The 26,812-nt window shown below is 49.6% G+C and overlaps 1 protein-coding gene across 9 annotated transcripts in view; it reads right to left on the reverse strand.

The window, feature by feature from the left end:
- Positions 1-16,188: 16,188 nt before the first annotated feature.
- Positions 16,189-26,812, reverse strand: part of Sbf2 (SET binding factor 2) — a 366,952-nt gene continuing 356,328 nt past the window's right edge. For 8 of the 9 annotated variants that reach the window (XM_039091527.2, XM_008759798.4, XM_063274831.1 and 5 more), the window contains 7 exons: positions 25,806-25,933; positions 23,842-24,075; positions 22,850-22,954; positions 21,515-21,708; positions 20,490-20,577; positions 18,300-18,431; positions 16,189-17,650 (listed from right to left, as the gene is read on the reverse strand). In XM_039091527.2, coding sequence (XP_038947455.1) covers positions 17,552-17,650; positions 18,300-18,431; positions 20,490-20,577; positions 21,515-21,708; positions 22,850-22,954; positions 23,842-24,075; positions 25,806-25,933 — 980 coding nt within the window. In that variant the 3' untranslated portion in view covers positions 16,189-17,551. 9 annotated transcript variants of the gene reach the window in all.

Below are 26,812 nucleotides of genomic sequence, written 5' to 3' on the forward strand. Positions count from 1 at the left end.
CTGGTTTTGAAGGCATCTAGGGGTCATGGGGAACAGCTAAAGCTTGGCACAGTGAGAGGCCAGGGGAGGCCATAGGTTGAAATCCCAACACTGAAGGGGTCATGGAGGGAAACTGAGGCATGAGTGGAGTTCAGGAGTGGTTATTGGTAGAAATGCAGCCCTGTGGCAGCAGAAGATGCAGCATGTTGGAGATGGCAGTACTGTGGGATGACCATTAAGGACAGCTGTGGCGTGGCGTGGAATGGCGCTAGCAGGGGTAGAGCCGTGCGTGCTGCAGAGGGCGGAGCCGGAGAAATTAGCCTAGTTCTCAGGAGGAGTGGATTGCAGAGTATGGACCCTGGGTTATTTTCACTGTTGGAATTTAGTTTTGCCTTTTAAAAGACTTTGTGCCCTGGTTTTTCCCTCTTGAAGTAATGAAGTATTTAACTTTTTTTTGGTTTTATAGGGGCCCACAGTTGAGAGACTTTTAAACTTTTAAGGTGTTTGAATTTATAGAGATGGTGTGACTTTAAAGTCATTTATGTTTTATATTGAAATATTAACATGCTATCCTGGGGACAATTGAGGCAGGAAAGGTTCTAATTGAAAAGTGTCACATTTGTGTGTCAGGTTGACAAGAGGGTCAGTTGTGCTAGCTATTTTTATGTCAACTTGACACAAGCTAGCTAGAGTCATCTTAGAGGAAGGACCCTCAATTGAGGAAATGACTCCCTAAGATCAGGTTTTGGTAAACCTGTAAGGCATTTTCTTAATTAGTGATCGATGGGGAGGGCCCAGCCCTCTTTCCTTTCTTCTTTCCTTTCTCCTTCCTTCCCTTCCCTTTCTTTCCTTCCTTCCTTCCTTTTTTCCTTCCTTTTCTTTCATTCTTTCCTTTCTTCCTTCCCTTTCTTTCTTTCCTTTATTCTTTCCCTTTCTTCCTTCCCTTTCTTTCCTTTCTTCCTTCCTTCCTCCTTTCTCTCTCTCTCTTTCTTTCTTTCTTTCTTTCTTTCCTTCTTTCTTTCTTTCTTTCCTTTCTTCCTTCCTTCCCTTCCCTTCCTCCCCTCTCTCTCTCTTTCTTTCTTCTCCTCCATTTCCTCTTCCTCTTTTATTTTTTTTTATTTTGAGACAGGGTTTCTCTGTGTGGTCCTGGCTGTCCTGGAACTTGATCTGTAGACCAGGCTGGCCTCAAACTCAGGGATCCTCCTGCCTCTGCTTCTCATGTGCTGGGAAGAAAGACCCAAAAAAACCCCGCCCCCAATCCCACAAGAAGCAGGTTTCTTAAAGGAGCCAGACAGTGAACTGGTATGGTCGATGCTGTGGAGAAAGGTGGGCAAGGGTACTGAAGAGGGTGGGGTTGATGCTGTGTGGGGTGCTGGGGGTGTCTCCGACAAACCTTGTTTAAACAGACATCTGAAGACACCTGGGAGAAGAATGTTCTAGGAAGAGGGAGTGGCACCTGTAATTGCTTTGTGGTGGGGACTCCTTTAAGGAACACAGAGGCCAGTGCAGCTAATGGAGTGAGAGCTGGGTCACAGGGCCAGAGAAGCCGGATCATGAAGCTGTCCAAAGGATGCCTGCTGCTGCCGGTCCAGTCCGAGCCGGGTGTTGCCAGGTTCTTAGTCAAGGAATTGAAATAAAAGCCCCCACACATTTATAAAAGTAGCAAGAAAATGTCCTTCACAGGGGAGCTAGGAACGGACAGCCAGGGCGCAGCTGCCTTGAGAGGGAAGGTACTCCAGGGGCCCAGGTGTTGTTGGGGCTCCTTTTATGGGGTTCAAGGGAAGGCGTTGTTTGGTCACTAAGAAGTTTAATGAGGGTGGTTCTTTTCTTTTTCTTTTTCTTTTTTTTTTTTTATGACAGGTCACGTAATTTTTCTACTGCATAAGTTCTCTCCCACAATGCTTCTGATTCTAACCATATGAATCTCCAAGTACGCATAGGCAAGACATAGTAAATATAGGATTTTCCCTAGAAGTTCACCTGGTCTGGCCTCTCTCTGTTATCACCCCGGGTCATCGGTCCTTTCCTTAGACTAGGCTGAACTGGGAAGATGTCTGAATAAAAACTGTCAAGTGTGATGTTAAGGCGGGGAGACACCTGTTCAGGGTGGGTGGGGGTGACCATGCAGAGATCCTGCAGGCCAGGCTCTTAGGAGAGGGATTTCATGACCCAAGGTCACAGGAGCCCCAGGCCCTGACCCAAGGTCACAGGATTCCCAGGCCATGACCCAAGGCCAGAGGAGCCCCAGGCCCTGACCCAAGGTCACAGGAGCCCCAGGCCATGACCCAAGGCCAGAGGAGCCCCAGGCTATGACCCAAGGTCACAGGAGCCCCAGGCTATGACCCAAGGTCACAGGAGCCCCAGGCCATGACCCAAGGCCAGAGGAGCCCCAAGCCCTGACCCAAGGTTACAGGAGCCCCAGGCCCTGACCCAAGGTCACAGGAGTCCCAGGCCCTGACCCAAGGTCACAGGAGCCCCAGGCCATGACCCAAGGCCAGAGGAGGCCCAGGCCATGACCCAAGGCCAGAGGAGCCCCAAGCCCTGACCCAAGGTCACAGGAGCCCCAAGCCCTGACCCAAGGCCAGAGGAGCCCCAGGCTATGACCCAAGGTCACAGGAGCCCCAGGCCATGACCCAAGGCCAGAGGAGCCCCAGGCTATGACCCAAGGTCACAGGAGCCCCAGGCCATGACCCAAGGCCAGAGGAGCCCCAGGCCATGACCCAAGCTCAGAGGAGCCCCAGGCCCTGACCCAAGGTCAGAGGAGGCCCAGGTCACTAAACTTCACCATGCTTGATGCCTCACTTCTGACCTTTGCCCCAGACAAAGGTAGAAAGGTGAGGGTGTCAGGCAGGGAAGCAAAGGGAATGAGGAGATGGCCCTCTGCTCCTAGCTGGTGGTTGCTTTGCTGGAGGCAGGGGCAGAGGCATGGCTGAGGGCACATTTTGACCGACTGCCAGTTGAGGTGCCAGATGAGAAAAGGCAAATGGTGCTCCTAAAACTGGCCATGGTGACAGGAAAGATAAGAGTTTCTGTTTCTAAAGGGTGAGTCCTTTGTGGGTAGGGTGCAGTATTTACTCTCAGTCATTTCAAGTTAGGGTGTCTGCAAGTAGAGATATTGAAGGGAGTTGGATGCGTGTGGGGTTCAGGAAAGGTCCGAGCTGGACATAAAGTTGGCAAGTATGTCATTTAGATGGCATCTGAAGTCATGCAACCAAAGCTCATTGGGGACAGGAGAGAGGGGTCTGGGTCATGGTGCTAGGTAACGCCTGTGAAGGACGGACTGAAGGACTTAGGAGGAGCAGACTGTTAGATTGGAGAGAAGCTGAGAGGACTCCACAGTGTTCTTCAATGTTCTGGCATAATGGGGACAGGGGTGTCTTGACATTGGGTTCTTTGTTCGAAGGCCCTTGACAAGGAAGGACCCGTGGCCTCTGGCCTCAGAGATGCCATCTAGCAGATCCCCAGGCAATGGCTAACGGCTACAACAGGCCCTCAGGGTAGAGATGGTACTTCTGTCTCGACCTTAACATGGCTGAAAGTGCTCAGAGGCAGTGAGGTCACAAGGCCTGAGTTGTGGGGACATGGAGGACATTCACAGTGGGACCAATGCCAACTCGGTGACAGAAACCCCTTTGCAGGGTTAGAGACTGTCCCAGGTGCCTGCTGCACCTTGGAGCCACCCCCTGGGGGCCGGAAGCGTCTCCCACCTTCTTTCAACCTCAGGATTCACATCAGTGTCTCCTCCTCAGGTCGGATGGGGTGGCCTAAAGCTGTCCCTGCCTCTTTGGGTAAATAAGGGTTGTGTATTGCTCTAGCTCAGGCAATGTTGAATGGCCTTGGCAAGTCCTCCTGCCAGCTCAGATGAAGTCCTCTTCAGCAGAAACCTTTGCTCCCCATGGCCCTACTAGGTGGCCTGGAAACAAAGGCCTCTGTCTGCACCTTCCTCCTGTTCTCCAGGAAATCGCCCCAGGTGGTTCTTGCACACCTGTCCTGATTCCTCACCACTCACCTCTCCCTACCCTCTGTAGCCCGCCTTCTACCCTCTCCACTCCACCAATGGCACCCAAGTCACTGGTAACCCCAGGACCCCAGATCCCTCCCCACAGCTTGCTTGTTCGTTTATTTAATTATTTGGATGCTGGGCATCAAACCCAGCCTTACACCTCCTAGGGAAGTGTTCTACCATTGACCCCTACCCTTAGCCTTTTATTCTTGAGAATGTTTTCTCTTGTAGCTCAGGCTGCCCAGCTGGCTAGCCTTCCCTCTGGAGCCTTCTTCTTCTCCTTCCTCCTCTTCCTTCTCCCCCTCCTCCTCCTCCTCTTCTCCCACTTCCTTCTCCTCCTCTTCCTTTTTGGGGTTTTCAAGATAGGGTTTCTCTGTGTAGCTCTGGCTGTCCTGGAACTTACTGTGTAGACCAGGCTGGCCTCAACTCACAGAGATCCACCTGCCTCTGCCTCCTGAGTATGGGGTGAAAGGTGTGCATCCCAGCCTGGCCTGGAGTTCACCTTTTTTTCTTAAACTCTCTGCTCCTTTTGTTGGCTCTGCAGCCTGGCCCTGGCCCACCCTCTGTCCCCCTGCATGGCTCACTTTCCGCCACACAGCCAAACACACCAGTGTGCTGAAGGGTGGGGTGCTCTCTCACGGTGCTGCTGTCCCAGGGCTTGGTTCCACTTCTGCTTTTTTGCCTCCTACATTCCTCTGAGGGTCCCTGAAAGCTCATCTTCTGCTCTTGGTGCCTTGGGTTGCAGAGATTTACTGTTCCCTTCTCCCAGCCTGAGCTCTGGTCGTCCCTCAGTGATCAGCAGCTCTGTGAGAAGGGCTATCACACAACTAGGCGTGCAGTTTGGGGAACCTAGAAGGTCATTTTGGAAATGTCTGTCCCTCATTCTTCATGGTCAGGCCTGTAGTGGTCAGTGTCTGTCTTTATCCATAATCACTTTGCAGAGCTCTCACACACGTTGCTGTCCCACACGAGTGGCCCTTGACACTCCAGTCTGCAGTTGATCTTGACTTCTTGCTCCTCAGCCCACAGTAGTCTCACAAGTGGTCTTTGGGATGCCTCCTTCTCCAGTACTTCATATTGTAGCCACTGTCCCTGGCTGTGCCCTGCGGGAGTCAGGGGTTGATGGCCTAGAGGAGTGGGGTCTGCTCAGGACACAGCTCCAGATTTCCATCCAGCCCAGTCTCAGGTCCAGCCCTCTGCAGGGCAGGAGGGGCCAACCTGTATGTGGGGTACAGGCCTGCTGGATGTGCAGAGATCCACAAGGCCTCCTGGGGACCTGGAAGAGGTTCTGAAATTCGCAGGATCAAGTTTCAGAAAACACAGGTCAGGGTCCGCAGAGCAGGCAGTGGGGAAGGCCAAGCCCAGCTAATTTCCTGTCAGCAGGGCCCAGAGGCCCCAGCCTCTCTCTAGGCTGGCCGCAGGGGAGGAGATGCCGGGAATGGTTCACATTCCTCTGGCTGGGGCTGTACAGAACGTGGAACCTCAGGGGACCTCGGGGAATGAGGAGATGGATCTGCTGTGGCCAGAGAGGGGGGAACAGTCCAGGCATCTGTTGTTGAACCGTTGCCTGGCTGAGGCCAAGGCTTGCAGAGAGGATGCTGGAAGCAGGAAAAGAGGCTACAGGAGCCTGGAGAGAGAAAAGTCTGACCCACATAGGGTCGCCAGGCACCACCCCCTGAGCCCAGAGCAAACTCATTTGTTTCCTGCCCAGGCCTGGATTTCCTAGAAGGCTCAGCTATGGTTGGGCTGTGTGGCAGCGGCGGGGCCAAGCTGGGCTGGGCTCCTCTTGGAAGGGACTGAAGTCCACCACATACTGAACAGCCTTTCCAGTGCTCTGGTTGTATGTGGCAGAGGATATGAGTGGCTAAATCAGCTGGGGCCCTGTTCTCTACTAGAAGGCTCAAGTTCCCTCCTAGAGAAGGAACTTTATGTCCCGTCTGGTCCCCAGGAGGGGATTCCCAGCCTTGAACAGCTGTCCAGAAGCTTGGCCCAGGCAGGGTTGACAGGTTCCCTCCCCCTCTGGCCTAGATAGAAGAAGGGCACACAGGATAAAATCCAACAATTCTGGGCTCAAATCCTAGCTCCATTCGGCTCTGCAGTGTGACCTTAGACTAGGTCATTTAACCCCCTGAAAAATCTCCCTAATACAAGTGTCCTGTCAGGGCCTGGCTTCTCCCTGCCCGGCCAGCCTTCCCACCAGATAGGGCCTAGTCTACCCAGATTTTCTGCCTCCTCAAGTCTGAACAGACTCAACAGTTCCCAACCTGCCTGCCCTGAGCACGCCTCGCCCCGGAGATCCTGGAGATTGGCTGGGTTTCTTTCCTTGCCTTCCCCCACGCCCTCTCTGCCCAGCCTCCACCACATGTAAGAGTCAACATAAATGCCACTGGTCAAGGAGTCTCTTCTCCACAGAAGGTCATGTGTTCCTTGTGCCTTTCTGCTGGTTTCTGCCTGCCCTTACGCAAACAGCTCTGGCTACCCTGGACATAGTGCTTGCTGACTTTATTTAGGACCCAGAGTGTCTGAGCATCACCGCAGAGAGCATGAAGGGACACAAGTTGAATAGATAGACAATGGTCAGGGCTTTCGTATGACCAGTTCGTTCACGGTAGGCACCATCCTGTGCTTGGGGTGGGGAAGAGGCTGAGGGTTGGAGGATTCTCACATACTGGGGTCCTGGGAAGAGAAATGCTTTTACCTTCATGGTAAGGCTCCTAGTCCCCCCAAGGACTAACTCAGCTAGTGGTGTTAAGAGGCCACCAGAACCTGGCAGAACCAGGTGAGGGTGGGTCCGTGTCCTGTGAGTGTTAATGTCACCAGGGTGTGGTCTGTGTGCGTGTGAATGCACACACCTTCTACATTACTGCTGGTGCATGCCCATGACTGCACTGACACGTGCATGGCATCTCCCCATCCTCCGACATCAGCCCTCACTCTCTGAGGTACCCCTGCCCCATGTCTGACTTTTTTTTTTTTTTTTTTTTTTTTTGGTTCTTTTTTTTCGGAGCTGGGGACCGAACCCAGGGCCTTGCGCTTCCTAGGTAAGCGCTCTATCACTGAGCTAAATCCCCAGCCCCTCCATGTCTGACTTTTAACCCTGGGCCACCCTCACCTGATTCCTCGTCCAGGGCTCCTCCCTCCTCACATCCTCAGCTCCCGTCTGATGGTGCATGAGTAGCTTCATGATGCTATGGCAAGCGACTAGAGGCAGCATGGTACTGTGCGCTTCTGGAGGGTGTGTGCTCCCTGCTCAAGGCTTCTTTCCATCTCCAGGGCTCTCGGTGGCTGCCTGGGTGGCTGCCTGGGTGGCTGCCTGCGTCTTTCTGCTAGCACAGCCCCAGCATATCCCCCACTGGTCAGTCAGCCAACCTGCAACCTTACTTCATCCTCTACCATGGGTACAACGGGTCACATCCTGGGGATTAGAGTGTGGAGGCCATTTTTGTGCTGTCACACAAGTGTTGACCTTGACCTTACAGTGTGAATTTCTTGAATCCTAAACTGTAGATCCCCCAGGAGAGCTGGGGACCAGCAGGTCCTGATGTCACTGTGCAGCCGGCTAAACCCCACCGAGCTCTCAGTTTGAGCTTAGTAGGTATAGTATTGCATACACGGACTTCCCTTGGCTCAGGGGTCTTTTCTGTTTAATCCACCCTAAGTAGACACTAGGGTCAGATGAAGATGTGTGGACTGCATGGCCCTTGTTTAGCAACCCAGGGCCCAGCACACTGCTGAACATCAGTGGTGTCCCCTTGGGAATGGGGGCTGCCTGGGGACTTCAGCAAGAGAGGGTGACCCTGGGGTGGCCTATGATCTTTCTCCGAGGCCCACTGTAGCCACTAAGTGGCCTGACAGCACTAGTAAATGGATGCTGTTGGGTGATGGGCAGACAATGCACCGGCTTTGATGTCCTACTCTTCTGCCCTACAGGAGAAGGATTTGATAGACCTTTATCCTGGGAAAAGATGTAAGGTCAAGATCTGAACTATGGTTTCTACTGAATTGGTATTCTGTATTATTGTAAAGTAACAAACAAACAAACCCAGTCAAACCATTGCTAAGAGAGGAGCCATCTATGGATTCAAGTTTTTTGTTTGTTTGTTTTTGTTTTTGTTTTCGAGATAGGGTGTCTTTGTAGAACAGCCCTAGCTATCCTGGAGCTTGGTCTGTAGACCAGGCTGGCCTTGAACTCATAGAGATCTGCCTGCCTCTGCCTCCTGAGTGCTGGGATCAAAGGTGTGCCATCACCTCTTGGCTGTTGCAGTTTTTTTTTTTTTTTTTTTTTTTTGGAGCTGAGGACTGAACCCAGGGCCTTGCACTTCCTAGGCAAGCGCTCTACCACTGAACTAAATCCCCAACCCCTGCAGTTTTTACAATACAATTTTTATTGCATTTTGTGTGTGCACATGTGTGTGTGCATGTGCATGTGTGTGTGTGTGTGTGTGTGTGTGTGTGTGTGTGTTACATGAACACCTGAGCCCCACAGCACACGTGTGGAGGCCAGAGAACCACTTGAGGAGTCTGTTCCCTTAGGGGTTGAACTCAGGTCCTCAGGCTCCTGGGGTTCCTTTTTCATCACTGAGGTGAAGCCAATCCTCATTCAGAGAAACGAGGGGTTAACTGCCCACAGTCAGAAGCGTCTGTGTACACAGGCGCTGCCACTTTTTCCTCTGGGTAGAACGCTCCAAGAGAGCTAAGTCTCTATGTTGCTGGCGGCTCCCTCTCGGATGAGCTGAGTGCCGCTGTCCAGTGGCCCGGCTGCTCTGAGGAGCATCATGGTGGCTATGGGTGGCTCCTGTTGGTTACTAAGGCTTTCCATTCTTGGAAGATGCAGAATTTTATGACAATTTTTATTTTATTTTTTTTTAGATGGTTCTTATGTAGTTAGTCCAGGCTGGCCCTAACTTCCTATGTAGCTGAGAATGACTAAAAATTTCTGATTCTCCCACAACCAGTGCAGGGGCCATAGGTCTGTGGTGCTGGGGATTGGACCCATGCTGGGCAAGCACGTTACCAACTGAGCTACGCCCCAACCCCATGTGGTTGTCACAGCTTGCAAATGGCTCTATAGAAGGTATATTCCTAGAGCTTGGTGGTTCTCCATATAGCCTTCCTGCCTTCTCTGTGTGCCTCATGGGGTCACACCTGTGTCCTGGTCATGGCCTTCCATTGTCCTTGTCCCTCACAGCCGTTTCCCTAGAAATAAATCTCTTGCGTATCAGATCCCAGTTGGGTGTCTGCTTCTTGGGGCATCTAAAATGGTCCAAGCGGTCTAAATGTGTGGGTGGGGTTGGGACAGATCCAACAGATTCATAGAGATCACGAGAGGTGGCTGGGAAAAGTCTCCCCTAGGAGAGGACGCCGTAGCAGGTTCAGCATTTGAGGCATCTATGAGGGTGGGGATGGATGGGTGGTTTTTGAAGGACTTGCCGGTTACCATGGACTATGGTGCTCTGTCTGTCAATAACATAAGCTGGCCATGAAGGTGTGAAGACTGGAGGTCCCTGTGGTGGCTTATAAAGAAACCATGTCTGCTGCAGTGCAGGACCAGAGGCCACTGAGCAGCAGCTGAAGGGGTGGGGGAGGGGTGAGGCGGGTGGCTCTATGGCTCTGTCACCAGTGAGAATTAGGCGTTTGTGTCCCTGGGGACACTGGCACCATGGCCTCTCTGGCCTAAGCTATAGGCAGCAACCATCCTGCTGAGAGCTGTGTCCTGGGCTGACAGTAACCGAGGCCTCAACTCTTAAGGCAAAGGCATCTCCACTTACCCTTTGGCTTGCTAAGGATTAGATGCTGAATTCTAGAATAATCTGGAGACATTGCTAGGTCTGATAAATGAATAAGACTACACTCTGAGAAAATAGTGACAGTGAACTGGCTGGGGCCAGGCCTGGCCCACCTGAATTTAGGTTTTTGAGGTGTTCAGTTAAAGGGGCTGAAAGGCAGCACCCTGGGCATGTGAGTGCTCCCAGTGGAGAGCCAGAGTTGGCTCATCCTCTGGGAGTCTGCACCAATGTGGGCGTCACTCAGTGACGTTGACGTATCTAGTGGCCCTGGCGTGTAACAGATTAGAGACTGAGGAGTGAGCCTTCAGTGCACAGGCCTTGCGGAAGCTCCTTACGCAAACCGTAATAGGGGCTATGATGGTCTGCTCAGGTCCACAGCCAACTTGATGGGGTTTAAGCAGTCATGGAAACATGCTTCTGAGTGTGTCTGTGCAGTTCCACAGAGATTCAACTATGGCTCTAAGGTTCATTCTGAATGTGGTGACCCCAGCCCCTGGCTAGAGTCCCAGGATGAGTTAAAAGGGGGAGGCAGGCCGAGTGTCCGCATCCTTCCCTGCTCCCGGGCTGGGTGCACAGCGACCAGCCATCTGTAACCCCCGCTATCACGCTTTCCCCGCACAGCAGACAGTGCCGTCCAGCCAGGAGCCAAAGGAAACCCCTCCACCCTTAAGTGGCTTGCCTCAGTGTAACTAGGCTGGGCCTTTTTAAAAAAATTTTTTTTAGATTATTTTTAAATTTGTATTTCAAATGTTATTCCCTTTCCCGGTTTCCTGTCCATAAGCCCCCCTCCTCTCCCGCTCTTCCATATGGGTGACCCCCATCAACCCCCCCCCCCACATTCCCCTGCACTGGGGCCCCAACCTTGGCAGGACCAAGGGCTTCCCCTTCCACTGGTGCTCCAACAAGGCTATTCTCTGCTACCTATGCAGTTGGAGCCCTGGGTCAGTCCATGTATAGTCTTTAGGTAGTGGTTTAGTCCCTGGAAGCTCTGGTTGGCTGGCATTGTTGTTCCTGTGGGGTTGCAAGTCTCTTCAGCTCTTTGAATCCTTCCTCTAATTCCTCCCAAGGGGTTCCTGTTCTCAGTTCAGTGGTTTGCTGTTAGCATTGACCTCTGTATTGGACATGCTCTGGCTGTGTCTCTCAGGAGAGATCTATATCCGGTCCCTTTCAGCATGCGTTTTCTAGCTTCATCAATCTTATCTAGTTTTGGTGGCAGTATATATATGGACCACATGTGGGTCAGGCTCTGAATGGCCATTCCTTGAGTCGCTGCTCTAAACTTTGCTTCCATATCCCCTCCTATGAATATTTTTCCCTTTCAAGAAGGAGTGGGAGTATCTGCATTTTGGTCATCCTTCTTCTTGAGCTTCCTGTGGTCTGTGGATTGCATCTTGGGTAATTTGAGCTTTTTGGCTAATATCCACTTATCAGTGAGTGCATACCAAGTGTGTTTTTCTGTGATTGAGTAACCTCACTCAGGATGATATTTTCTAGTTCATTCCATTTAAGGCAGGGCCTGATATATAAGCTGTTTATTTGTGTGTTTACAGGGAAGGGCAGCAGCCCATAACACATGTCAAAGGCTAGCAAAGGGAGCGTGCGTTGACCTTATCAAAGCATTATCATGGTCCATCTGTTGGCAATCCGAGAAACCAACTCCTCCTGAGTTGTCAGTCTGCTGCCTTAACTATGATGGTTATAAATAAAAATGGCGTCTCTCTGCAATGGTTGTCAGAGGTTAGCGCCACACTGGCAAGCTAAAGGATTTGGGGGTGCTGGCCCCTACTCTTTCTTCACGTGTTACCAGTCTGCCTCCTGTAAGTACACAATGGGCCCCGAGGGAGACTGTAGACCACCTGAGACTTGCTCAGTGGTCACCCTGCCTGGCGGCCGTTCAGATATGAGACAGTTCATAGCACAGATTAATAAATAAAGACCCTCATTGCCAGCAGGCTCTAGGCTGCCCACAGGAGAGGGTTGTGGGTCTGGTCTCACTGACAAATGAGACCTTTCCTTTCTAGTTAGGAAACAGGCTTGGGTGTATCTCGCATTGGCCTGAGATACTGTTATACATTTGTGGCTTTGCCATGGTTGTGTTACCTCTCCTGCTTCTTGTTAATGGTCTAAAGACCAGGCCCGTCTGGAATGGGTCTCCACATTTCTGATCCACTCACGTGTCAATGCTGTCACAGTGGATCACTGGGATACACCAGGAGTGCCTTGTATAAAAACCTGTCTCACAGGCATGTGGTGCCCAGGAGTATGAAGAGACCGGCAACAGTGAAGGTTGTAAGGCAGTGGTTCTCAAACTGTGGGTTGTGACCCCTTTGGGGATTGAATGATCTCTTCACAGGGGTCACATAGCAGATATCCTGCATATCAGATATTTACACTGATTCATAACCATTGCAAAATTATAGTTATGAAGTAGCAACAAGATAATTTTATAGTTGGGGAGTCATTACAACATGAGGAATTATACTAAAAGGTTGAAGCATTAGAAAGGTTGAGAACCATTGGTTTTATTTTTGTTTTTTGTTCGTTTTCGGTTTTATAAGACAAGCTTTCTCTGTGTCTGGCTTTCAAGTCCTGGCTGTCCTGGACTTGTTTGTAGACCAGGACTGCCTCTGCCTCCTGAATGGTGGGATTAAAAGCATGTGCCACCACACTGAGCTGAAAGCCACTGTTTCGAGGGATCCAGTAGTTGGGAATATGCTGGGATGTCCCCATCCAGGCTAAAGAAATGCCACAATAAAGGAAATAGTGTACCAAGTGACCTTTTCAGAGATCAGAGGCAATGTGTTCATTCTGGGTGGCAGGAAAGGCTGCAGGGCCCCACAAGAGGAAAGAACTCAGCCGAAGTTTCGGGCTGTGGTGCGGTGGCTTGCCAGACTGCTGAGTGCAGAGCAAACCTTGTGCAGAAGTCGCGGCATAGGACTTGGGGCTCCTAGAGGTCTGCACACTGGTGGCTATGTGAAGCTGCTATTCCTGAGTGGGTTTCTGTCCGATTCACAAAGTCATAGAGAGGTGGGCACACCAATCCATTGGAACAGAAAAAACTTCCGTCTAGGAATGAGTCTGGGCAGGGCCAGAGGGAACGAGCAAGTTGAATGAGGAGATTAGAGCCTGTTCTCCTGCATGGACACATGGTCATTTAGAGTCAGTCCTGCTCGATCAGCTGAAAGAGAAGGAAAAGCCCGAGTCTGGTTAATGGGGCCAAGTGTAAAGATGGACAATGGCCTCCTGAACGTAGAAAAGGCAGGGAAGGCTGCTGAGGTGCTTTAAACATGGAAAGGTGTCCTCCACCAGGCCTAAGGACCTGAGCTCCACTCCCAGAACCTACATGGTGGAGTGAGACCCCACTCTCACGGGGTTGTCATCTGACCTCAACACACACGGATGCGTGGTTCACCACGAGGAAAACGTCTAAGGCAGAGAAAAACCTTCCATGTGGGCAGAGCTTCGTGCCAGCAGAGCTTGGCTGTCTTTTGTGTTAAGGAAAGGTGGTCCATGGTGCTGGGCGTACATACATATACTTGGGAAGCCCTAAAGCCTAGATATTTGGTCAGTAAGGGAACAAGAGGTGAGATGGGGTGGGGAGACCTGTGTGGCTAGGTATCTATGTGGGAGCAGACATGGCCTCCCCACCGCCCCCAACAGGTTTGCTTTGTGTAGCCTTGCCTAAACTGGAACTAGCTCTGTAGACCAGGCTGACCTCAGACTCAAAGATCTGCCTGCCTCTGCCTCCCTGGTGCTGGGATTAAGGGTGTGCACCACTACCATCTGGCTAACACGTGGGTTTTGTACTACATATTAATGCCCTCAGAAAGCACCCAAGATAGAACAGGCCGTGAGTAAACAGATGGGGGTGATGTGTACAGCTCACAGGTGCCCGTCCTTGTCACTGCCTGCAAATGACTCAGTACTCTAACTAGCATATGACTAGAAGGCCATGAACATAGACGTGCCCCTCCCTTGAATGCCCAATATGGTAGCAAGATCTGCCACCGCTGAACACCCCCATGGTCAAGGCAACAGTGTCAAAACTCAGTTCCATTGGGCATTCAGTAGTTCCTCTTGTCTACTGGTCTTTGGGCACTAGCCGTTCAGAGTGTGAGGACAAGCTTAACTGACTCAGTTGCTCTCTTATTCCTGTAATGCCTCCTGGCCCAGTACCACACTGGGAGGGACCCACACCCTTGGACTGGGCATTCAGTAGGTCTCTGGAACTTGGTCATGGGATGTCTGGCTAACTTAGACTGTGCAAATAGGAAGAACAAGCTATGCTCAGAATTGGCCGGTGTCTCTGGAAGATGAATCAAAGGTTTGGTTTGCATTGTGGCTTTTTGACTCTTTCTGTATGTCCCCTCAATGGTACCTGCTTCTGAGGATAGAGACAGCGTGCCTGCTACACTCTTGTATGGCAGCCCCGCCACAGACACATTCAGTTAGAACCTTTTCTATTTGCTTTGGTGCTGGGGATGGGAGCCAGGGTGTATGCATGCTCAGCACATGCTGTCACCAAGCAGCATCCCTGCCCTTTGAAATCCCCATTTTAACAAGATGATTCGTTTCTTTTCTTTTCAGTAGTTCTTTTAAACTTCGATTTAAGTTTGCATTTGGAATCTGTGTAGACCAAACCCAGGGCCTCATCTACAAATGAGCAACCCTCTTGGGCCTCATGCACCTTTATGTCATAGGTCAAAGCCCAGCAGAATTAAGGGATTGGCTCAAGGTCATACAATTAATTAAAAGATGGCAACCCAAGTGTCTTGCTGCTGTCCTGGTATCAGCTGTGCTGTGAACAGGTACAGCCTCGACTGCATTATCTGGTACAGCAGCAGGAGCAGGACTGTGGAAGTGTAAGGATTCAATACACAGGGCTGTGCAAACAGACGCCACATGGCCGCTATTCTGAGTGACAGGAGGGCCTAGTTATCTGTAACGAACCCTTTTCCACCATGTCTGCATTCATACTAAGGGACAATATAGGGCAGAACTGCTAGGTAGCTTTGGGACGGGGGCTCATCACTAAAAAGGTGTGGCAGGAAAAGAGAGGGTAGGAATTTTCAGTCTCTCCTCTCATTTCGGGGGGGGGGTGGTCATGTGGCTGAATTACTGAACCCTTCAACAGTCAGATTAGGGGGTCAGGGCCAACTGGGCGCCAGGCTGCTGAGCTATGGTCCTCCTGGGTTTGTTCTTTTAGGATAAACTGGCAGATGCGTCTTTCAGTGTTTTGCTCTAGCAAATTCTTGAGTGTCAGGAGGCGGCTTGGGAGCATACAGATGTGTCGTTGGTCTCATGCACCCACCAGACTGTGCCGTCTCTAGGCAGTTAGTATCAAAACCGAACTGAATTGTTGGACAAGCCACTTGGTATAGGACTGTGTAGAAAAATGACATGCAATTTGCATATCAGAACTAATATCTAAGAAAAGACAGAACCAGTCCAAGCTGAGACGTATGTGTAAAGTACACCCTGGATTCTGAGGATTTAGTAGGAACCACCTGGAGATGAGTTTTGTATCGATGACTATGAAATAGCATTTTGAATGTGGGTTATATAAGGAGCCATTAACCATGGGCTACGTGTGACGGCCCACACCTCCACTCCTGCGAGGGCTTCCCCTGCTTTCACCTGGGGCTCTCACGATGTTTTCATCCGATGGTGGTATCACTCAACAACTCCTAAGTCATGACCAAGTCACTAAAGATGCCAGCTTCCATGGAGGGAACCAGTTGTCAACAGTGTGAGCGCTGAATAGGGACAGTGAGTAGGGACCAGAGAGGATACAGGACTTGGCCATGGGACCTGTGCTAGCCCCACAACTGCACCTCTCCAGAGCCACAGTAGGGTCAGACACAGCCGTGGCTCCCCCTTTAGTTCTGACTGCAGCCATGGAGAACAGCTCAATGCTGTGAGCGCAGAACCTGCTCGGCCCCCACTCCAGTTTCCCTCCTGAGTTTCAGGGACACAGCGTGGCACTGTGCAGGTCCTAGGCTGGCCACTGAGGAGGCACTGTCTTGTTCAAGGTGCTGACGCTCCTGGCTGACCCAGAGACCAACATTCCTTTCAGCTGTGTGAGATGATAAACTCCAAAGACTGTTGCACAAATGTCCCCTACACAAACCAATTCCTCAACTGTGACCCCCAAGACTTCAGTGTCTTCTGCCTGAAATCATTATGATCTGTCATACACTAGGGGAACTGTGGCCCAGGAGAGGCAGCAGAAGATGCCTGAGACTTTCCTTAATGCTGTAGAGCTATGTGAGAGGGACCCAGAGGCTCATGGCTGCAGTCCAGCTTCTGCTGCTTCCGAGGCCCATATGGTCACAGTTTAGATGGAGCCTTGCCCCCCCTGGTGCTCCTGAGAAGTGTACAGTGCAGAGCGAACCCGACTTCACGGCACTCGACAGGTTCTTTTTCTTAAGAAATACATTTAATTCTGGGTGGTTAGTGCGCATACGGCACACAATGCCGTCATGGAGTTAAAAGAATCCAGTTACAAAAGCAGTAGAGGGCGCAGCCACAAAGAGCTGAAAGCACAATGACTCCAGAGCTTACAAAAATTATTTCATATACAAAGAAAATACAAATAATGTGCAAAAACCATTTTCACAGGTGGCAAATTTATAAAATGAATGATAAAAAACTCCTTCATTTTTATCTCCCAATTTCTTATATATTAACACAGTTCTATTTTCTAGTGTGTTGATAACTTTTAATTTGAAAATTTTATTTTAATCTACAAAGTAGTTTTTTATTTAAAAAGGAAACAACCTTTTATTACTAAAATCTTATGAATCAGTTTAGTTATTTTTATATTAAATTATAAGCAAGCTATCTGAAAAATCATTATGTAGAAATCATATATACATATTTTGAAATATTAGTTTGTATCTAACATATTAACATTTCACAGACAGACACACTGACCAAGCCACGGGGCCTAGCGGCAGCTGCGGCCGCTCAGGCTCACCACAGGGGAACAGCGCCCTTGAGTTTCAGCCTTAGGAAAACAAGGTTATCGTAGTTGGGAGACTGTAAGAGCAGCTCTTCTCACCAGCAGTGCCATCTGGTTATCTGGCCTTGTCTCACTTGTGCTGGCAGCAGCTGGTCTGTTTGTCCAACTGGTTCCTGGTTAGTTCAGTGCTAGTGTTCCGTGGGGTTGCATGCTTTGCTCCTGCTTGTTACTTTACAGAAAGCTGTCAGGAACAGGGGACCCAGGTGCTGTGTCCTCAGAGTCTGGGGGTTTGAAGCAGTGTTTGCTGCACTGACCCAGGTCATACTGTGCCACTGTTGCAACCCTCTCTGCCTGCCACTGAGGAGTGAAGCTCCCGGGCAGGGCCCAGGAAAGCACCCTTTGGCAGCACCAGGGAACTGAGCTTCTCAAAGATCAGGCAGTAAAAGCAGGTGTGTCTAATGGGAGACGTCTGCAGATGCACGGTGACCTTTGGAGGTTTGGATTTCTGTTGTCAAAAGTTCTCAAAGGACGTTATGGCTTTGGAGAACAAAGAGCCTTCACTGAGGACTCAGGTGGGGGAGCCACCTTGCCTAGGAGGTGGCAGCAGCACGTCCGGAGGCATCCTCTGAGCCCCAGCCACTTAAATCCTGTGGGGATGCGGCAGGGAGAGGGCCAGGGCTCCTTCCCAGACCTGTGTGACAAGGCGATTGCTTCAGGAGGGGACAGGGTAACCCCAGGCCCTGGGATGGCCACCATCGCCCTGTCTGTCAGGCAGATGAGGCTGCTCCTCTGCCTCTCCTGCTTGTGTGGTCACGGGCATCAGGCATCGGAGATGCAGCTCTGGATCCTGTCCATCCACTGCTGGGCGCTCTGTCCGTCCTGGGCACAGAAGTTGTACACTCGCTTGCTGGTCTTGAGCTACAGAACCAAACGACAAGAGGGCGGATATAAAGCAGGACTGCTCTGGCTTTGGGAGAGCGGCAAACTAATCCCATCCTGGACAGACAGAACTGCTGGTTCTAAGGCCATGAGTGGGTCTCCGGGTATCTCAAGGGCCATGTGACAGATGACTTATCTCTAGTCCCCTGACTAGTCCTTAACATGAAGACAGTTTGATGAAGGTGACATTCGCCACCCCTCTACAGGCTACAGTGCTGTTCCCTGGCTCTGGGTTTCTGTCGTGGCTCCACTTGAAAAGGGGGGTGGCCCAGTTCCCCAGAGAGCTTTTACACACTCTTCTTGCTTTGGTGCTGTGTAAGAGGCCAGAGGCACCAGCTGGTCCTGGGACCCCGTCCCCATCATCAAAGGCAACTCTGGGATGATGTCGGCTCTCCTTGTCCTTGCCCACCCTCTTGTCCACCCCACCTAGCCAGGGCAGTGACAGGGCTGTGGCAGAGGCAGAGGCAGAGGAGGGGACACTGCTGGGGCAGTGTGATACAGGAAAGTCATGGGAATTCATTGCCACTCACCCACAGCCTTAATTCTCTTTTTAGTGACTACAACTCCTTGGGCCCTATAGTGTTTGGAGGCCATGGAGAGACATGCAGGACAGGAAAGAGGAACTTACATCAAAGAAAGCCTTGTCACTTGTGTACTTTGGGGCTCCCATGCTGGGGCCAGCAGGGACGACCATTTCTACCTCAGCCAGGTCAATGTGGCCTTTACAGCTGGTGTCTTCCCCTGAGTCATAATATCGAAGCTGGGACGGAAAAGAGAGACAGGACACAGAGGGGAAGTGACATGGCTTTCCAGACTGTCTGACCCCATTCCTCCACACCCTGCTTGTTGGTGCTGACCGCATGGAGGAACACTCCGGCGTTAACAACACTGGCTGCCTCTTGTAATCACCTTTTTTTTTTTTTTTTTTTTTGGTTCTTTTTTTTTTTTCGGAGCTGGGGAGCGAACCCAGGGCCTTGTGCTTCCTAGGTAAGCGCTCTACCACTGAGCTAAATCCCCAGCCCCTTGTAATCACCTTTAATCCCATCACCTGAGAGGCACAGGCAGTGCATCTCTGAGTTCAAGGTCAGCCTGGTCCTCAAAGTGAGTTCCAAGACAGCCAGGGCTGTTACACAGAGAAACCCTGTCTCCAAAAACAAAACAAACAACCAAGAGGAATTCTTGGATGCTGATCTCAATCTGAAAAGGTCAAAGGATCTCAAATGCAAGTCACACAAGAAACATCACTGAGCTACAGACAGCCGGGGTCTCCCCAGCCTTGACCAACAAATGAGGAGTCAGTCTTTACTCCGACTGAGGACTACTTAGGGCAGTGAGGACTCCCACTGTAGTTTCCTTGTGGGAAACCTCTTTAGAAAGAACTTCGTGCTGCTGCTAAAGTGAAGGACGTGTGATGTGTGTGCAGCCCCTCCCACCTCTGCTTTCCAGGCTCTAAGTGACCGCATAGCATGAGACGGACAAAGGAGAGGGACGGCTTTGAAAGCAGCAGCACGTTGGGTGGAGAGGAATGCAGTCTACAATGGTGCCAAGGGACATCACAAACAGCTCCCAGCTGCCAGCTCTTGGAGATGTTTAAGTTTGGCACAACAACCATGAATTACTTTGGAATAAGAAGGAATGATGAAGTATTTTAAAAGCTTGCTGGTGAAGGCCTTCCTGGCCCAGTCAGGATCCCAGTATGCATGGTGGCAATGTGATTGGTGTTTCCATCACTGTGGCTCATGCCTCGCCCCCACCCCAGGCCCAGTGTCAGCAGGACTAAATGGAGAAACCATATACTTTCCGTGCTAAAGAAATCCAGAAGATTGGTAAGAATACAAGTATAATTTGATGTAATTTTAAATTACAGTAAAATCGTGATTTTTCCTATGTTATATTTAGTGGTTTAATGGAACTTTTCTACACAGTGAAGGTTCTATGATTTCAGGGGACACTGCTACCTTAAAATGCAGCTCTAAAAAGGGCTTCTGCTTGTATATTTGAAAAAATCTCACCAGTCTTCACACGGATCAACAAACAAAAAACCGAGAAAGCACTTCAACCAGAGGAAAAGGTGGCCCCAGACCAGCCTGGACCTGGAAGGGGTGCACCTGAAGCTGCCCACAGTTGAGGTCCTTCCTGACACTGCATTCTGACCACAAACAAGTCGGCCTGAGTCAGGGGCTTCACTGGTCTTGCTAATGAAGGGTGCTATGGGGCAGATGGGGAGAGAGCACAGGAGCAAAGGGCATGATGGGAGGTTGAACCTGTAGCAGTTAGGGCAATAGCTAAAGCATGACAGAGATGTCCTAAGGAAGGTCTAGCCTAGTCTGCTGTGAATCTCAGCACTGCATGGGCACATTCCCTCCCAGGGCTCCCATCTTTGAAGAATAGTCCCTTGCTTAATAACCAGTGCAGTGAGGTGGGGTGCAGTAACTGTTGAGTAAATGCAGTCATAAATGCAGCAGGGATGAAGGGCAGCTGCACCCTGGAGGGGAGGGGCAGCACAAGCTCCTACATTCATGCACCAGGTTAAAGCTCCCAGATGCTTTCAGACCTGCATGCTAAGAAGAGACATTTATGTATTAAGAGTTCCAGTGCTCTGAGCACACTGGGCTCAACTGCTCTGCCTTAGCTGTGCTCCAGGTAGAGGCTGCTTTAAAACTTCCTTCCAAAGATTACTACCAGGCTCAGGGGCATGTAGGGCTTTGGAAGAGCCACCATCTGCATAGGTGAGGAGGCCCTGAGTGAGCAGACCGTGTGTGAGAAACACAAGCAGGGGCTGAGTCGAGCTTCGCAGAGCAGTGTCTTTAGGCCTTACCTGGTGTTTTGTTACATCTAAAACAAACCAACGGGGTTTCCACCCCTTCAGCAAGGCTCCTCTTTTGTATAATGTTCCTTCAAAGGATCTAGAAGAAAAAAACAAAACAGTTTAGAGACGGACTCTTTGCAGCCAACCACTGAACTGAGAACTCCTCATTGGAGGAGTTAGAGAAAGGATTGAAGGAGCTGAAGGGGTTTGCAACCCCATAAGAACAGCAATACCAACCAACCAGAGCTCCCAGGCACTAAACCACCATCTAAAGAGTACACATGGACAGACTCATGGCTCCAGCAGCATATGTAGCAGAGGATGGCCTTGTTGGGCACCAATAGAAGGACAAGCCCTGGGTCCTGCCATGGCTGGACCCAGGGTAGGGCGGGAAGGGGTGGGTGGATGGGTGGGGGAACACCCTCAAAGAAGCAGAGGGAGGAGGAAAGGGGATAACATTTGAAATGTAAATAAATTAAAAAAAAACCCAAATTTAAAAAAAAAAGACAAAAAAGAAAAGAAAAAAAAAAAAAGAAAAAAGAAAAACCCAAGAATGCTGTCTTTTGTCAGGTTTCTGTCTCCCTAGTCAAAGCTCTCCTTGGAGTCAGTCCCTATCCCTTTGGGGAGAAGCTGACTGTTTGATGGGGTCAACACTCCCCTGGTTAGGAATTCTTGGTTTCCACACTTTCTGCTTTGCAAGGAATTCTGTAATACTGAGGGAAATGGGAGTTGGAGACAGAAGTCTGAAGACAATGTCATGAGAGACACTAGCATGCCCTTGGCATCCCTAATTTATGTGGGTGAATTCTTTTCTCTCAGCCAAGATGAGTAGGATTGGTGATACATACTATTGAAAAAATGTTTCCTGACACACATTCTCTCAAATCTTGGTCCCTCACAGAACCATTTAAATGAAGCAGTTAAGAAAGCTAAAACCCAAAGAATGAAAGCGAATCCATTTGAGTCTGCAAAGGCGGTTTGCATAGGGCTTGCTTAGGCTAACAGGTTGTGGCTTAGGGATCCAGCTTTGTCACCTGTTCTCGTCGTTCTTGGATGTGTACTGGCTGTAAAGGGTGGCCGCCCTGTGCTCTACGCCATTGGACGGGGCAGTGGTGGTACTTTGATCCTCTGTCGGGCTGCGGTGCAGCGCGTGCAGTGCAGGCCTCTTCTGATAGGAAGGCACATTGGTAGATGCAATTCCTGGGGACCTTGACGAGTGTCTTAGGGACTGAAAAAGACAGAACAGGAGCTAGGAAAGTTTCCTAGTGGCTTTAAGAGACTAGCCTGATAATTTCATTCATATAAATGTATCTCAGAGTAAAAACTCATTAGTGAGTCAACATGTGTACAAACACATTTATCCTGTGTTTGTCTTTTTGTTTGGGGTATGGAAAGTAGAAATAAACTAAATATTTATTATATGGGGACTGGTAAGCAAGCAAACCAGCCCAACAACTGTTACTCCTTAGACAGCTGCCAAAATGACACAAATGGATGGCATGTATGCCAACAAGGCAGGCTTTAAAACATCACATACAGCACATCTCTTATTTCTAGCTTATACATCTTTTGATAGCCTTCTATGTACTGTTGCTTTAAAAATACATATTACTTTCATAAAAATCTAGAAACAGTATATTATTTCTGGCTGATGATGCTTTATGTCCAAGTGGCAAAGTTCCTGAGCAGTGGTGGGAGGTAAGGCTGAAGGAAAGGCGCATGCAGAGGAGGCCCTTTTATCACGGGCCGTCTTCTCACTGCACTAATCTTGCTTTTCAGAACATCCGTGGCTCCTCACTTCCCTGTGCTGGGCTGGGAGTTGTTCTACTGTGGGTTTGAGTGGTGGCCCTGCCAGTTAGGAACTGTGAGATTTCTCTGCCTTCCTCTTCATGCATAAGGTACAAACCACACTCACTGTGAACTGCATAGGCTCAGTCCCTTGGGATACGTGCTTGATAAACATTTCTAATAGCAGAAATAGGAAAATGGGGTACAAGAAACAGAAAGCAAACAGAAAAGGAAATGCGGGAAACAGAAAGTAGCATAAGCTGTCATCTTAGATTCCTCTTTGCTTGTTTCTCTGGAGCGTCCATGGGCTTGGCATTCCCTGTCCCTTGTGGTAGGTCAACAGAGACCACAGTGGCACCGAGATAGAGAACCCAGTAATTTCCCCTGGACTCAGTGCTTGAAACATGTGCATTATGTCACTGTGGGGATGAGACATTCAGGAAGCATTTGGTCATCTGGGTCCCCCAGGGCATGACCTCTCTTTCTACCATTTTCTCTGGCCACAAGCATGGCTGGGTTGTAAGTTGCGGGCTCCATCTGACCTAGAACCCTCCCAGGCTCAGGGTCCTTTGCAAACTCACATGATCGGTTCTTGGCTCTTCCTTGAGGTCCATGGTAATTTTTTCCCATAGCTGGTGCCATTTCTCAGGAGTTTGATTCAATTTATGCTCCAATTTTTCAATTTCCTGCAGAGAAATGAAAAAGATAGTTTTGACAGAACAATATTTCACAGACGGTCAGGATATACCCGGAGGCACAGGTTTCCTTTGTAGCAGGCCCAGATGAGCAGCGTGGCCAGAGTGTAGCTGGGTTTCAGGATTTATTAGGCCTCAGCAGCGTTTTTTGAACAGATTGACTTAAATAGTAAGAAATGTAGTGTGTGTCTCAAACACCTTCGCTCTTAGACAGCCTGTAGGAAATCCGATGACCACAGCTAAAGGCCAACTGTGGGCCCATGTCCCAACCCTAATGACTGGGCAGTTAGTTACAAGTTTCTCTTGAGAAAGAGGAGCCCCTCAACTTTGGAGACTCAAACCAGATGTGCAAAAGAATAAACCAAGAGATTCTTATGAAAATGATTTTCCTCTGACAGGGGCCTGAGACAGCCATCACGGCAACATATTCTTCCTGGCTTGCAAACAGAGAGGGCTCTTCAGGAACTGCCTGATGCGCATCAGAACACAAGGCTGCTCCTGGATGGCGACTGCCAGCATGGCTCCGCTCCATCCTGCCTGCATAAAGTGTCCCACCAGACCATCAACTATTTCTCCATAGTTCTATCCAAGGGCAGGAAAGCACTGTGCAAGCTACTGCCTGCAGCTACCTCAGGCAGCCCAGGAAAATGCCCGTTCTCTCAGCTGCTTCCCTGTAGCTCTGCAGTCACTTTTATGGATGCCTCTGCCAACAGTGTGGTGTGATGTGCACTGCAGCATGAGATCAAGGCTGGGTTCTTCAGACTCGGAATGCCATCTGTGACACAGCCCAGAGTTAAGGGGGCCATGACAGACATAAGTATGCAAGTTAGTTTAAGCTGCTCTTGTACTGAAGGTGTGTCTATACACGGCTGACTTACACTGAAAAGTCTTGTGAGGGCATCTGGCTGGCTGCAGGTCACATCATCATAGCATGGCCACACTGTTTTCCTCTGACTCTGGGGCCCAGCTCCTCCAGCTACATCTGACTCCTCGTAGGGAAAATGCTTGGGGGTCAGCATCATCCAGTCGTATGAAGGACCTGCAGACAGGGTCTCTTCTGTGTAGTAATCCCACTTCTTTAGGCTGGAGACATTTACATTAGGCTTCAGAGCCTGTTGAAGGAAAATTTTGAAATGTAACGTCATCTCAACCCTGAAATACTTGGTACTACTACTAGGCAGCCCCTCACATTTGCAGAGTGTCAGGTGAGTGTATATGCATTCATCTAAATATTTATAAATCATCAAATAAAACATGTTAAAACCTTCCTTCCCCAATAAATGTAGCCTGCTAATGATCTAGAAGGTCCTTGTGTTATTCATAGGAAGTGGTGGGGAAGATGGTCCCCTCAGCTTACAAACCTCAGCTTAACCTTCTCCTCCCACCCTGGCCTTACATGAATGTTTTGTATCCCCTAGGTCACAAAGCTAAACTGTTCATCCTTTGCTGAGCAGCTACTTGATTGCTCTGGGCCTTGGCATTCAGCACTGGTGAGCTGGGCTGACTTGGCAAGTAGCCTGAATAGCTGGATGCAGGCCGGGAATGTGGAGCAAGGACAGGATGAGAAGCCACCTGTGGTGGTTTGAATACGCTTGGCCCAAGCAAAGTGGCAGGGTTAGTCCTTGTTGGAGGAAGTGAGTCACTGTGGGTGTGGGCTTTGAGGTCCTATGCTCAAGCTGTCCAGTAAGGAGGAGACCCTCCTCCTGGCTGCCTGGGGAAGAGAGCCTCCTCCTGGCTGCCTGGGGAAGAGAGCCTCCTCCTGGCTGCCTGGGAAGAGAGCCTCCTTTTGGCTGCGTTTGGATCAAGATGTAGAATTCCCAGCTCCTTCTCCAGCCTGCGTGCTGCCATGCTGATAATGGCCTGAACCTCTGAAACTCTAAGCCCCAATTAAATGTCTTTCTTTCTAAGAGTTGTCTTGGTCATGGTGTCCTTTCATAGCAATGATACACAAACTAAGATACCACTTAGAAACAAGCATTTGGTTTCTTATTGAAGGTCCCACTGGAGAAAGGCCAGATAGAGTTCTAAATGCTTGGGCTAGGGCAGGGACATCTGCATTCCCTAAGCACTGAAGTTCCGTTTATCACATCTGCCCAGACCCCAAATATTTCATGTATTGTATAAAACTGTTCCCATCCAGTGATGAGTTTTTGGTGATTTCTTTGAAACAAAGTCTTGCTATGCAGTTCAGGTTGGCCTAGAACTCACAATGTAGAAGAGGCTGGCATTTCTTTTTAAACATATGATTCCTCCTGCTCCTATCACTTAAGTGCCTGGATCAGAGGCGTGGGCCCCACACAGCCCCATGAATAAGTAAACGATGAAGGTATGGGCTAGAGATGGTTCACCTATTGTGAATACTTGTTGTTCTTCCGGAGATCTGAGTTACCAGCTCTAGCTTTAGGCAGCGAAGCCTGCCTGTTGCAGGTTTGGGACTAGGTCATGCAGATGCATGTGACCAAGCCTTGCTGCCCCTTTGATATGCTGTTCTCTGGGCTGGAGTCCAAATGTCAGTGCTTTCCTTACAGCTCTTCCTCAGGCTTATTATATACTTAAACATTTAAAAAAAATCTCGGCTATGGCCTGGTGTCACCTTTAATCCTACACAGGGAAAGCTCTTTGCTTTGAGTGTGTTGACATTATCCCTTCTAAGTGCTAAGGACTAGACTTTCATCAAGTACTCAGTGAATAGTCTCCCATTTCTGTTACAACCCAAACTTATACTGTCTCAAACTTTTAAATACATTTGGGATAAAACCCACTCAAATGCTTACATATACTAAAATGAAGGGAAACTTTTGTATAAAACATTTAGAAAAGACAAATGATTCCTTAACTCTACCTCTATTTCCACTGGTGAGTACAAGTAATTGAAGAAAACGGGGCTCCGCTTGTGCATCTTGTCAATGCACTCCCAGATACAGACGCCTTTCTTGGCGTGCTTGTCGCCTTTATCATCAAACAGAGTTCCTGTAAATTAAAAATAAATCAACCAAAACACAAAAGTGAAGTTTTTTTCTAAAGGTATGAAACACGGAGAAGAAAAAGTGAAGTATTTCTTACATTCCTGAAAGTAGGAACGAAAGCGCAGAGACTTTAAAAGCTAAGAAACCCAGGGGCAGGCTGGCCCATCCTGGATGAAGCTTGGGCCACGGGGCCCTCCGCGCAGCCTGCTTCTGAATGTCAGCCACAGAGGAGCCGGCAGACAGGAGCCGGCAGACAGACAGGAGCCGGCAGACAGGCTACACATTTCTTAATAGAAAATGGACTCAGCCAACTGAGGAAGCTTAGCTCAAAACATAATTCTATGTTTTTTTAAAAACACTTATTATGAAGTAATTTAAAGCATGTTTTTGGTTATAAATGCTATTCACTGAGACTCTGGATAGCAGAGGGTATGTTCTATCTTAAGTGACTAAATAAACTTAGATTCTTATATCTCCCTCCCTCCCCATGGTCTCTCTGTAGTTCTGGCTGTCCTAGAACTTGCTCTCAACCCCAAGAGATCAGCTTCCTCTGCCTCCCAGCGCTGGGGTTACAGTGGTGTGTACCACCATGCCTGCTGAGTATTTTTGTTTTCCATGGGGAGGGACACACGCCAGATGAGGCAAGGACAATCCAGGAAAGGCAGTGCTACTTTGCTTTGCAGGGAACGATGCTGTGAAGTTAACTTTATACTACAAGAGGCTGCCTCAGGCCCTTGGCCATACAAAGCCCCTGTAACTGTGGGACCCAAGACTGGGGCTGTCTCCTTCCTGCTCTGTTGTCCTCTCTTTCTCTCTTAACTGCAGAGTCCTGCTCAGTGGTTCTCAACCACGATCACATTAGAAAAGCCAATATTTGAAAAAT

This window comes from Rattus norvegicus, chromosome 1 (genome assembly GCF_036323735.1).
Source record: "Rattus norvegicus strain BN/NHsdMcwi chromosome 1, GRCr8, whole genome shotgun sequence".
Taxonomy (NCBI): Eukaryota; Metazoa; Chordata; class Mammalia; order Rodentia; family Muridae; genus Rattus; species Rattus norvegicus.